The sequence below is a fragment of the Thermobia domestica genome, chromosome 8 (genome assembly GCF_964235325.1).
Source record: "Thermobia domestica chromosome 8, izTheDome1.hap1.1, whole genome shotgun sequence".
NCBI classification, from domain to species: Eukaryota; Metazoa; Arthropoda; class Insecta; order Zygentoma; family Lepismatidae; genus Thermobia; species Thermobia domestica.
Window position 1 is genome coordinate 256,686,593 of NC_137461.1, and position 14,401 is coordinate 256,700,993.

General features: G+C 37.8%; 1 protein-coding gene across 2 annotated transcripts in view; it reads left to right on the forward strand.

Moving 5' to 3' along the window:
* The window catches only part of LOC145693562 (caspase-8-like), a 95,393-nt gene extending 87,705 nt beyond the window's left edge, over nucleotides 1-7,688 (forward strand). For both annotated transcript variants that reach the window (XM_081769653.1, XM_081769654.1), the window contains one exon: nucleotides 1,947-7,688. In XM_081769653.1, the coding sequence (XP_081625779.1) occupies nucleotides 1,947-2,254 (308 nt within the window). In that variant the 3' untranslated portion in view covers nucleotides 2,255-7,688. The remainder of the gene's footprint in view (nucleotides 1-1,946) is intronic.
* Nucleotides 7,689-14,401: the final 6,713 nt, after the last annotated feature.

Consider the following 14,401-nt stretch of genomic DNA (forward strand, 5'->3'; position numbering starts at 1 on the left):
TTATTTTCTTTACGAGAAAGGATCAGAAACTAAGATTACAATTCCGACATTTCTGGAGTTTCGTCTGTTACGGAGGAATGAGGCTTGTGCGGTAATTTTAATACATGGAGTTGGCAACTATGCAGAGTTTCAGCCACCCGCCACCTACGGCGCTAGTTGTAGAGAAACACAAATGGCGACTCGTTTCGAAAACTGCTTTCATGAAGTAAGTCTGCTCAGTTATAAGATTTCTGTGGGCGAAACATGTAACCGCGGCTGAAATTCACCGGCAGTAGGTAGAGGTTTACGGAGAGACTGTAATGTCTCGTTAGCATGTTGCAGAATGGTGTCGAAAGTTTGCAGCTGGTAGAGAAAACGTCACCGATGAGGAGCGCAGCAAGAAGACCATCACACTGTTAAAAGCAGTTTCGCTGGGACACCATCGACCACCCGTCCTACAACCCGGATCACGCTCCAAGCGACTTTGATCTGTTCCCGCACTTAAAGGGGCATCTAGGAGGTAGGGATGGCCTTTTTCGAAAAATCTGTTTTTCGATTTTCGGAAATTTCATTTTTCGTTTTTCGCTTTTCGTTTTTTCGAAAAATTTTTCGTTTTTCAAAAAAAATTTCGTTTTTCGTTTTTCGAAAAATTTTTCGTTTTTCGTTTTTCGTTATTTGTTTTCGAAAAAATGTGGCCATCCCTACTAGGAGGCAGCCGCTTCGCTTCGCTTCAGACGAGAAGGTGAAACACTTTGTGACAACGTGGCTGAGCACGCCAAGAACAAGATTTTTTTTACTAGGAGGGAATCTTCACTCATCACACGATGCGACAAGTCCCTCAACTAATATGGAGACTACGTTGAAAAATAACCTAATGCATGTACTATCTATTGGCTGTATTAAATAATATATACATGTTTCACTGCAGGTTTTGTAACCTTACTTTCCGATCACTCCTCGTATATTATCCATCTGCTTAACCTTAAGAGCCGCCACTGGCTTACACTAATCTGGTATATGTTCAGAGTTATGTTGTTCGGCGCTACGCTGAAACATAAGAACTGTATGCTAATAGTGGTTATTTGATGCATATTTACTTCTGGAAATAACATTTTACCTTTTATCCGAGGAGAAAAAGAATCACTGTAAATTCTCATTGCACTCTGGTAACTTCATTAGGATCATCAACTGCGCTGCATAATTGTTAACGCTTTCATTCCTTGAAGTCTTTCTCCCTAAACATAGCCTTATGCTAAATACGTTATAAGTGACTGAGGTGTTTCACTTTCTTGAAGGTTGGGTAATATTTACACCAGGGTGTCTATCGGTCACGAAAGTCCCGAAAAAGTCAACGAAATTAGAAAACGGTCATGAAAGTCAAGAAAAAGTCACGAAATTTAGCTTTTGGGTCACTTTTTTTTCCCCTGTACAAATATAAGTATAGACTGGAACATTTTGTTCTATAAAACGTGAAAATTCACCACCAGAAATGTCTATGGTTGGCTTTAGAAACTACCAAATCGCAAGCAAAGCACGCTTGTATCACATGCATGAAAATTCAGCCTAATTCGCATCCAAATTCGCTCTTGAGAATGTTAAAAATTTTATGGCTTGGTAAAGAAAAGATCACGAAAAAGTCACGAGATTTCATTTTGAAATTTTAGTAGACACCCTGTACACGCTATATTAGACCTATTTTCTGTAGGCGTAAGAGATTAACTTTGTGTGTTGTAATATAAGAAGAAATATTTAAAAATCTTTCTGAAATGACTAACTCGCCTGCCCAGGCTTCATCTTAAAATAACAAACTTGTTAACAATGTAGCATCGCTTTTTCTCTTCGAATACAAGATTAAGTACGTAATATTTTTATCTCCAGTGTATAAGTACTACATCAAATTTAAGGCTCGGTTTTTGTAATATTATTGTATTTATTTCTACAAGTTTTGTTTTTTCCCGTCTCTTTAGGTTCTTGGTTCGTCCAGGAGCTGTGTAGTAAGCTAACGGATAACCCAGGCGAAGATTTGTTGTGGATACTGCGAGAAACGAAGAAAGCTATTCGAGAAAAGCGACTTAAAGATAAGGAAAATGTGTTGTGCCAGGTGCCTCAATCTAGTGATGATTTAGATAAAAGTCTCCGACTTACTTTTTCTAAAGAAGGACTAGAGAGCGGCATTTCAAAAGCAATATACAGATACATATTTAACTCTCTTGTCAATGAATGGCTTTGTATACCGGAGTATTGTAACCTTGTATATGAATACAGACATTGTTAGTACCTTATTGTAAACTCAAATCCGGTCAGCCCTCCTCGCTGCTCTAGTGGCTAGGCACGCTTGTTTTTCGCTGGGTTCTAGGTTGGATTTCCGGGGGAGAACCTTGAAAAATTTGAACGCATTGCAGTGGTTCGGATTCCACCTTTAAATGTAGGTTATATAGTCTCGGGATTTAAAAGAGACGCAAAATTTCAACTAGCTGTGAAGCCAGAGAGGAGAAGAACGGATTTTTGGGTTCAGTGATTTGCAACCCTAACCCCAGTTGACGGCTTTATCCTAGAGAACTATAATTCAATTGGAACCAAAGGGTATTTCAACAAAGAAAGCAACATGCTAAAAAGAACGCTGGGGAAAAAGAGAGACAAAGTCAAACGATAACGTAAAAAATAGCAGACAATATGTATGTAATCTGAGTGATGTAGTTTGTGGGATATAAAGTGTAAACCGACAAGATGAAGAAAGAACTGTGCAATCTTCAGTATTAAAAGTGTTTGGCTCGCAAGAATCGGAAGTCAGTCATACTGATCATAGCGAATGAAAACTTAACAACAGTGCATGAAGTGTCGACGAAATTGACTAGAAGAAACAATAGTGGTACGCGGATTTACCTCCTCCTCCTCCTCCTTCTTCTTCTTCTGTTACAGTAGAAGTTTGGATCAAAATATTCACGTATGTTCCACCTCCTTTGTATAACTCCCTCTTTCTGATTTGTTCAAGAAAAAGTAATGTACTCTCTGTTCTGTAAGTCACACCTCAGGTATTATTCGTCTGGTTAAATGTTATCGGGTTCCAAACTTGAAACTTACCATTGATAAACTTGAGGAATTTGACTTCTCTTTATTCTCCTAGGTCTTCAATTGTGAAAGAGCTCAAGGCGGCAGAACGCAATAGATCATACTCTGATTCGATGAACTTTATGCCAAACGAAGGTAACTATTAATACGTACACGATCGGAGTTTGGATTCCTGTTGTAGCCTTGCAGCAGTTAAGTATATTTGGCGAAATGGTTGAGCCGTCCGTAAATTCGAACTGTTAACCATTTCTGCCCGGGTGATTCTAGTTGGAATTACTAACCGTTAGGCTTCCGTGGATCAGAGTGAAAACTTCTGCCAATTTTGTACTTGTATTCGTGAAGAAGTACAGTACATTACCTATAAAAGCCTTTTAAAGTATGCACAGAATATGGGATGGAAAATCATTTAAAGGTAAAGAAAGCTTTTACAGGAGAAATAAATATTTATCTTCCATGAGAAACTAAGGCTTTTCGCGAATGTTTTTATTTACTTCATAGAAATGAATCTTGAATCCCAACAACGTAGTGTTGTATATTTTCTGTGTACTTGAGAAGGAGTGCTGGTATTGGACCTTTGTGTCTATGTTAAGTTTCAACCTATTAGCTATCAGTTGTGTATTGCAGTCGGTTTATTCACTGGGGCCGCAGTGGCTCAATGGTAGAGCGTTCACCTCTGGTGCTTGGGGTCCCGGGTTCGATCCAAGCCCCTGCCAAGTAAACTTTGTGGTGGACAAACACCGTGTGCGTGGGTTTCTTCGGGGTTCTCCAGTTTCCTCCCACTTTCTTCATTCCACTATTTCATACATTTCTCATCATTACCGTCTCCTTTAGCCTAACCGGCATATCCGTGGGACGTAAAACTCAAAGATATCATTTCATTTTTTCGGTTTATTCACTGATCATCAGAATGACGTATCTAATTTTTCACTTAGTTAAGAGAACTTCTACCAGAAAATCACATAGTGCCCTTAATACCAGTAATAAAGCGAGAATTTTGTTTTGGGGGCGGAAATGTCAAACTGAGTAAAGCATGTTGATTGACAGGGTATTTTAAGTAAGTTTTAATTTACTTTATTAATGTCAGATTAGCTTTATATTAAAATGAAAAATCTTTAACGTCTCATGGTTATGCCCTTTAGGCTAAAGGAGGTAGATGAGTAATGAAAGAGAATGATTACGGAAGTATAGTGGAACTTGAATGTGGAAGGAGACGGAAAAACCTCGAAAAAAAACCACATATACAGGATGTTGTCCACTACAAACTCAGATGACTTGGGATCAAATAAGGGACCCTTCACATTAGAGGTGAACATTGTACCATTAAACCACCGTGCTCTCTAGCTTTATATTATTTTCCCAATAATTAATACACAACTTAAAAAAATCGAAATGGATGAAAGAAAATGCGTTTTTTTAAGGAAAGTAGGTAGGGCTGGACCGTTCTAATTCATTCCCTAGAGTGCTGCTACGATTTGAACTACAGCCGTCGTGTTTTCTTTTGTTATCTTTTTAATTTTGTGTTTTGTTTTTTAATAGCTGCACTGTTGGTAATTCCGTTTTCTTTTATTCCACAAAATGTCGTTTTCTGGAATAAAAGAAAAGGAATTTACAATTAGTGCAGTATTAGAAAACAAAACAAACAAATACATAATAAAACAAGAATGTTAAAATTCTGATCAACTGGGGTAAGATGGTTAATTATAGGAACAAAGGTGTAAATGCTCAAGTATAAATATTGTACATAAGAGTTTTCAAGTATAAAAAAATAAATCAGTTGACAATTTTAGCGCTCTGAGTGCATAAGGGGTTAAGTGATATTGATTCTGCAAGTTTGCAAGCCCTAAAACAGGTTAAAGCAACTGACAGCGGCTGAACATAAGGAAGTAGTAAAAGAAGTTTAGACAACAAGTTTGTGTGCATAAAAATTCAGAAGTGTTGAAGAGAATTGACAAGTGTGTACCACAGACTACTCGGTGCCAATTTTTCTATTTACAGGTTGTGGAATGATATAGATTGTAATAATAAATAGATTCCGATTTGAGTGACACCAGTGCTGGACTGGCCACGTTGGCTACTTGGCCCGAGGGCCCCCACAGGGATCACGAGGCGCTGGACCTGTAGGCCTTGGTCGAATTTTCGCGATCGCAAGTTCGTCTTTCCGAAAGAAATCTTCTCGAGCTTCCCTTGCTCATATCAGTACGGTCCCGTCAGCCAGGAAAACTTCGTACTTTGCAAAGACCTCCCCCCCTCTAGTCCATATTGGCCCCGTGCGCTTATTCGCTTTCACCTGTTGTCTCATGCATATTTTAGGGAGCTGGCTTTAAGTACCCGGCTACTTGAGGCGATCGCAAAGCGTATTTATTGCTCATGCGTATGCTTGGAATACGATGACCATTTATTTAAATGTAGGTGGCTAATCTCAAACGCGAAAGAAACAGAACGCGGAGAAAACGTCAGCTCGAGCGTATTTGGTGCGTTTCAGAACAATAGACTGCCTGCTGTTTAAAAGATTTCAAAAGAAAGGACAAAAAGGAAAGACGTGTTGCCAGGCAAGGGCAACTGCTTGGAAGAAACAGCTGCTTGGAAGATGGTTTGTGCAGAGTATTGGAACTCTGCTAGTATAGACGACCTGGACCTGGCAAAAAGACCCGGGAACCCTGACTGGCTCACACTATGATTTACAACTCTGGCAAAAGTAAAATTACTGAATAGCCACCTTGGCCGCGTTCGCTACAGAGGGTAACGCATCAAAAACGCTTTCTCAATTAGCCACTCTGTAATGCGAGGCTGAGGAATTCAGAGTTGATAGTCAGGTGCCCTACCTCCGTTACCACGAAATGGTCTCTCGACGGTCCTGGGCAGGGTTGCCAATTCGTTGTCAAAAAATTCACCTAGTACTCAATTCAAAGAGTTTATGCAAATCACGCAATCTCTATCGAAAGATTTTTTTTACTCGTCATTTACAAATTTGCATAAGCAGTTACCGTATTTGGGTACATTTTGCATATTACTTACTTCTATATTTTATAACCACCCGCGTGGCGGAGTGGTCTAGCATTTTAGTCTCCGATTCCAACATAAAGGGGTCAATTCCGCTGGGGACAGCTGAATGGAATGGTTCAAATCCCACTTTATGCAAGAAAAAGTGTAGGTCCTAATTTAGAAGCTTCTAAGCTCGTTTAGAGCGTTAATTCTTATTATTATTATTAATAATAATAATAATAAATAATAATAATAAATATTTTTAATTCTTATTAATAATAATATCTAAGAATATTTCGCTCTTTCAAAGATATTTTGTTGGCTCTAAAATAGCATTGTCTTTGTATAATACATCTATTTACAACCTAATCACAGAGCTTATATATAACACTTGAAATAAATAAATTACATACATAATTTCCTATTAACACTTAACAGTTTATAAGTGCAATGAAAAATATACCGGTATGTGTTATGTTTACGTTCGATTAATCATTATCACTAGAGACCAGATGTTTAGGCATTAAAAACCTGAAAATCAGGTAGGGAAATAGGCACTTAAAATTTACTAAATAGGCACTAAAATGTAACTCAAAATAATGAAGATAAATACTCAATACAATTAAAAAATAAATTCCAGTCATAGATAATGTTCAAAGAATATAGAAACATACCTGTTAATATCTTCTTTTACTGTATATATGAAAACGAAGCTTGACATATATTCCGTGTATATTTGGTAAATAGGTTTACATTCTCTACTGCACTTTTTCATTATACATAACAGTCCAAATTTTATATATTTATCAGTACACACAGCAGTCCAAACTTTTACAGCATTTTATCAGTCCAAAGTTTTACGTCATCTTGTCACTATAAACAACACTTATATTTCTCGGAAGAGGCAGAATCCTTTCTTGAAATTCTAAATTATATACTTTCTCCCAATAAAGTCTTATTTTGAAGAAAATTCATAAAATAGGCAACATTAGGTACTAAAAGCAATTAATTAGGCAGGAATGGCCGAAATAGGCAAAATAAAATTGGCTTACATTGAAACTATAACCTCCCATTTAAACTTCAAAACATTATTTTTGATTATATTTTTAATACTAAAGAATAGGCATTTTGTCTAACATCCGGTCTCTTAATCATCACTATCAGATATGCGCTGAGCTAGTTCAGAATCTGAAAACGAATTCTCGCCCTCTTCGCTTATATCATCATCATCATCACTGTCAATACCACCAAGTCCAATTACAAAATTATCTATGGTATCCTCTATTAATCCATCTTTCTCCCAGAACTGCTGCTTCATTCTAATCACGTGTTTGTTGTACTCCTCCCAATCCTCCGGTGTCACAGATTTCAGAGCATCTCTGGTCACTTCCTCCAATCTAGTCAAAGGCAAATCCCCTGTTGGATTATTTTCCCAAACAATTCTTTTGATTTTTGCCCAAACTAGTTCGATGATATTAAGTTCACACATGTAAGGCGGAAGACGAAGTACGGTATGACCATTGATCTTCAATAATTCATCAATGCGATATACTTTCTCCTATGGCTTATGTTGTTCTGTCAGCTGATGTAGTTCAAACTTCTTCATATTTTGGGAAAAGGGAACTTGGATGTCTTGAAGCCAGTTTATCATCTCCTGTTTTACAGCGTACTTTGATGGTGGCTTGTTAATTTGTATGTTGTTGTAGGTAGCATTACCAAGAACAATGACACTTTCTTTAGGAAGATTCGGGACAAGTTTTTCCGTAACCCATTTCTCAAAATTAAGTGAGTTCATTTGTCCGTGGTAGTTCCCAGAAGTCCTTCCTGCTCTAAAAGTTAAACTTGCCCCATCAATAAACCCACTACTTGCTCCAGCATCCACTAAAATTAACCTGTTCGAAGAACTTGGGTTTGAAGACACACCGTGCAAAGTTTCACTCTGCCGGCATTTCGCAAACGTCAGATTGTTGTCTACCCAACTTTCGTCTATGTAAACGATATTTCTGTTTTGTGACCTGTAATTTCTAATGGCCCTCAAATACCTTCCCCTCCAATTCACAATATTTGGACATTCGATGAGAATCTTCCTATTACTCTTACATCTTTTCCATTGAAACCCCATACTGTGAAGCAACCGTCGTAAAGTGTGAACCTTCCACGGGAAATCAATTTTTTGTTTGATGACTGACAATAACTTTGGTACACTTGGAATAATTTTCTTCCGCAAATAGAGGTCTTGTATAATATCACGTATAACGCACCTGTCAAATTCATCACAATGGAAGTTATACTGTTCCGCTTTAGGTCGTTTTTTTTTTTTTTTTTACCTGGAGTGGTGAGTGATGATTCACCATCGTCCAGTCCCTCTTTCTGTATGTTTATCACATTTTGAACAGAGATCCCTGTATACTTGGACACATTAAACAAAGATCCCTGTATACGTGGACACACGTAAATTAAGTTGTGATAACAAATGCTTCAGTTTTTTCTCCCTCGCTTCTTCGTTGCACTGCACTATGACCTTCCTTATTACTTCTCTAGCTTCGCTGTGTATAGTTTGCCCTCTCTTACGCTGTGAAGCTATTGTCAAATGACTAATAAGCAATAAAACCGCAACCACAACAGCACTCAACAAATAACCAACTCACACTAACTCTTCAGAATGACATTCACGTGACAATTTTCTATCCCTAGCAACGCTGACATATAGAAGGAGGTAAGGGAGTGTCGCAAGAGTCAGGCAGAAAGAATGTTGAAATTTTCCCCCCTCTACCTCAGACCCCGCTGGTAAACAAGCTAGCTCCCTATAATACACCGTTCATTTATACTACCCATCTCCCCTCTCCAGGTTCTCCTCTGGAAAGCCTCTGGGGAGCTATAAAGACAGTATATGGGGGGGCCTTTAAGGACCCGCGCCAAGGTCCCTCAACTTGGCCAATCCGATACAGGTCATACCTGCGCTTGAGAATGGTTCCAGGGAGAACTGAAATATCATGTAGAACTGCGTGGTGCATAACCTGAACAGGAGCGGAAGTTGGAGGTGCAAGATAAGACTTTGAGTTTTAAGCTATGTACCCAAGAGCGCATATCTTATATATCACTTTTTTCTTTTGAATTAAAACATATTAAAACAGGTTTGGTTTATACTTTTTCTTCTCTTGTACATTACAATGTAGTTTTGCCCAGTGAATTATTGTACGTATGTATATATATTGTCAAACTAAAAATAAAGTTACATTTAGAGACAATAATTGTGTTTTAAATATATTCTGTACACTGGTTTATTGTATTAAAATATATGGTATGCGATTTAGTGAGTTCTTACAAGGAGTAATTAAATTTAATAACAAGTATCTATTAAAATGCTCCGAAAGGTTTAAAAACGCTTTTTTTTTTTTTTTTTTTTTTTTCGTTTACCCAGTTAGAGAGTTTTGCCGTTTCTTCGGGGGAGTGATTCATGAACATTTTGGACTCCGTAATATTATATTGGGTCTATGGAATTTTTCTTTATTCATTTATACCATAAATTTAAGACTGATAATTATTAACCAGGGGAATGATAATTAAACTAATAATAATAACAAAAGGTAATAGGTGCATAAAAGGAATATAAAAGGAATACATAACATAGCAACTGAAAGGACAATATGATGAAATGATAATGAATGAATTGCAGTAGATGCCACATCACGAGGTTAGGTTAGTAGACAGATGCAGTTATCTTCTGTTCCTGGGGCCATTCAGGAACTGATGTAGACAGGGGAGGCCCATATTAGTTGGTAATCACTGTGCTTATGATGGATAAACATGAGGTGATAGATGACGTGGGTGATATATGGCAAATATCTCGGGGTCTCTAGTGGTAGGATCCAATTGGAGGTGATATAGAGTCATATAATGTTACAGCGGAGAGTCGATGTATCGTGGTGGTGCATCGTTGTCTCTATCGTAGCGTATGATGTCCAGTAGCATAGTATGATGTAACTCAAACCGAGTAGTAATGTACCGGATTCGAAGCTGCTCCAAGTGTTGAAGTAAGGACGGAAAATCAATAAGATTGTACAGGAGCCTAGTTGGACTTGGTAGCCTGATTCTATACGCTAATCGTAAGGCATGTCTCTCCATGATACACAATTTTTTATAATATTTATCAGATGCAGAGACCCAAGCCGTGTGACCATAAGTTAAGGTACTTCGCATGAAGGCTTTGTAGGTATGTAGTACCGTAGATGGTGTAAGCCCCACCTTGTGCCAACTAGCCGTTTCAGCAAATTAAGTCTATTTTGAGCCTGGGTGACAACCTTCTTAAGATGTGGGATCCAAGATAGTTTACTGTCAAAGACGATACCAAGGTAAGTCAGAGTCGTATGAACCGGAACTGGAGTATGCTCTACATGGAGTGGTAGCAAAGTCGGGTTACGTACACTGGAGCGTTGTCCTGGTGCTAAAAATACAAGTGATTGTGTCTTCGCAGAGTTAATACTTAGTATCCATATATTACACCAGTCGACAAATTTATCAATAGCAAGTTGCATAAGCCGTTTAATTTGCTGAATAGTACAGGCTGTTGAGAGAAAAGCTGTGTCGTCAGCAACTTGATAAATTTGAATGTTCGCTGGTAATCTGAGATTATCCACGTATAAGAGATAGAGGAGAGGTGACAAAGACGAACCTTGAGGAACTCCAGAGTGTAAGAAGATTGGATGGGAAAGAGTGCTGTTTCTGGATATGTATGCCAGACGTCCTGTTAAGAAGGAATTGATCAAGCGTATATAGGAAAGAGGTAATATATATTGATGTAGTTTATAAATAAGCCCAGGATGCCAAACTTTATCAAATGCTTTCTCGAGATCAAAAGTGACTAAACAAGAAGGAAAACCCCGGTTATATTGGTTATAAACGGCCGTAATAACTGATCTATAGTACTGAAATGAGGCCGGAAAGCAGCTTGATGGATAGGCAGAAGATTGTAACGTCGGATATGGTCATGGAGTCGACGAACAAGAATCCGCTCCAAGATTTTACAGAGGCAGCTAGTTAAATGAATTGGTCGATACGACTGAACATCTGATGGGTGTTTTTGGGGCTTAGGAAATAGAAGCACCTTTGAGTATTTCCAATCAAGTGGAAAGAAACCAGTACGAAGGATGAAAGTATAAAGTTGGCTGAGGAATGGAAGAAAAGAAGGAGGCGCATGCTTGATAAGTACATATGTGATGCAGTCAAAGCCAGGTGCAGTATTGCGTTTCTTTTGTAGACTTGTAGTGATATCGTCTGGTGTTATAGGCTGCGTAAGCGGATTATTTCGTTCAAGAAGATAATTATCCGACCAGTGGCGGCGTAAGGGCGGGGCGAGCGGTTCCCCCGCCCCGGGTCCCACTGTGTGAGGGCCCCCGACGGTAGGTAAAAGATACAATTAATTGCTAAGGAACCTTGTTAGCATGAGCCGTCAAAGTTTATAATCCACACCTTCCCTAAAAGTAAACGCAATTAATTGTCAATCAATATTACACCAAATAACGGATGAAACAACAGAAATATATGTCTATTAAAGCTAATCAGTGCCGGATTTCCGTATAAGCTGAACAAGCTATGGCTCGGGCCCACTCTCTTCGTAACCCGCAAAGAAATTTAAAGAAGAAACAATGTAGATTAAAAATAAAGAAAATAAAAGTTCATTATCTTGGAGGTTTCCAAAGAAATTTAAAAGAAAAAAAATTCTGAATATAGGTGAAAAATAGATAAAGTAGACGTTTCACCCTCTTGAGGGCCCCCAAAGAAATTTAAAGGAAAAGGCTGAATATAAGTGAAGTAATAATAAACGTTTCATTCTCTTGGGCCCCCAACAAATTAAAAAAAAAAAAACTGAATGTAGGTGAAAAATAAATAAAATAAAAGTTTCACTCTGTTAGGCTTCCCCCCCAAAAAATAAAGGAAAAAGGTAGTGGATTAAAATATGAATAAAATAAAAGTTTCACTACATTCAATAACCTCAGATAAATTTAAAGAAAAAAGCTGAGTGTGGATTAAACTATAATAAAAGGTCGAAGTATATTGTGTTGCTTACATTGTAAGGTCTTATGATCCAAATAATGGGGTCCCGTTTACTAGCCTGCTTCCTAAAATATCACTATTTAGTTGTTTATTCATTTATCAGTTCAAAAGAAGGGTAGAAATAAGGGATCAACGTACATAATGCTTTATTATGGTACTAGGATTCTGTTGCTAACTAAAAAGTCTTTGGTGCATAAGCTATAGTCGCTAATTCACTTGTTTTCCTTCTGTCTTTTTTTCTTTTGTGCTTTACAAGTCGAATTTTCAGCGAGCAAAATCCCTTTGCTTAGCTGGTTTCCCCCATTTTTGCTCTTGCTCTTTGGCGTATAAATTTACACTTCAGCCCACAAATTTAGAATGAAGAAAACATCCAATAAGAAAACAAGAGAAGGAGAGGGACAAAAATGTATGACCATTTTACTCAGATGCATAACCTGAAAGACAGATTTGGATTCTTGTGTTCTATGGCCAACTTTGTGCAGTAGCTAGATGATGAGAGGGAGGAAAGACTAAAAGCATGTTGCTCTGATTTGGCTTTGTTCTACTCGAATGATCTGCATGACGTAGAATTATTTCAGGATTGTAAGGATATAATCCGTTCACTAAGTGTGCTCAGAAAGCTAGAGAACAACTTGACCTTTCCCGACAAGGCATACCGAAATATGTATCTTCAATGAGTCTTGAAGTTTACAAAAGTTTGGCTACCGCTCTTCAGATTTTTACTGCTCGTATCTGTCACATCATGTGAAAGCTCTTTCAGGAAAACGAAGCTGATAAAATCATACTTGCGCTTCACAACGAGTCAAGAAAGACTCACGAATCTGGCCATTCTTTCTATCAAAAATGAAATAGCATCCATTCGGAAATATTATAGTTGAGACTTTCGCAGCTACCAAAGCAAGGAAGGTAACACTGAAGAAAAAAGTTATTTATAATCCTAATCACCTTTCGATTACAGTTACCCTTTCCAGTTATATACGCATATACTACGTGAAAATTAATTCTATTCAAACAAATTTTGAATACATTAAATTTCACTCAAATAGCCCCTATCCATTCTATTTTAATTTAACAAGAGTTTGTTGACTCGTAGATGCCAAGTTAGCAGTAACTTGTATTGAAAACTCACCCACCTCAATATTCGCATGATTATCACTTCCAAAATTTTGTCCAGAAGTCCAAAGGAACTTTTTAGAGCCTTCGCTTGCCTCTCATCTTCTTTCAAGTTTTGTAGCTTTCTTTTCCGATAAAATGCTCCACTTAATTTCTTATCGTCGGCCATTATTATTACATAAAAAAAAACAAAGTTCTATTGAAAAGTGAAAACAAACGTCATTATAAATAAATAAATAAATAAAAGACTCAGGCTAGAAACGAAAATGTTGACGAATGGCAAATTGACTTATAGACATTAACAAAGTGAGCATTAAGCAGTGGGTAGCAATTGTGAGCCAGTGATATTAGGAACTTAAATAAAATTTCCCTCAGAAATGATAAAATGTTCCATTCGCACTGCCCATCTTTTCTTAGTATTCGCCCTCTCCCTGGACCAATGGGCAACAAAAGCCTAGTCGCTTGAAGCCTACTCGCTTCAACAAAGCGTTAAGATTGCTTTCCTATGCATCAAAAATACTGTATAAAATTATCGCACAACGAATAGAAGGGAAAATCGAAGAACGGCTATCAGAGGACCAGTTTGGATTCAGGAGAAAAGAGGGGAACAAGGGAAGCAATACTGAGTCTACGGTTGATCATGGAACAGCACATCAGAATAAACAAATCAACTGTGGTAGCATTTGTAGATATAGAGAAAGCTTTTGACAACGTAGATTAGAATATCATGTTCAGAGCGTTGAAGAATCTGAAAGTAGATTACAGAGACAAGAATAATATACCAGCTTTACAGGAACCAGACAGCTGTTAAAGAGAGCAGAAGGAAGCAGGAATAAGTAAAGGAGTAAAGCAAGGGTATGGACTTTCACCTCTCCTGTTCAACGTCTATATAGGAGAGGTCATGAAAGAATTCTTTGATAAAAACAAGAAAGGCGTAAAAGTAAATGGTCAGGTTTTCAGCACAATAAGGTTTACTGATGACATAGCACTGATAGCGGAGAACGAAAAGGATTACAGGAAGTGCTTTCAAACTTGAACGATAAACTGCGAAAAACAGGCAAAATGAAGATAAATAAGAAGAAAACCAAAGTGATTAAGTGCACAAGAGCAGGACAGAAAGAGGAAATCGTATGGCTAGATCGAGAGAAAATCGAAGACGTTAAGACGTTTATCTATTTAGGAAGTCTAATATCCTCGGACGAAG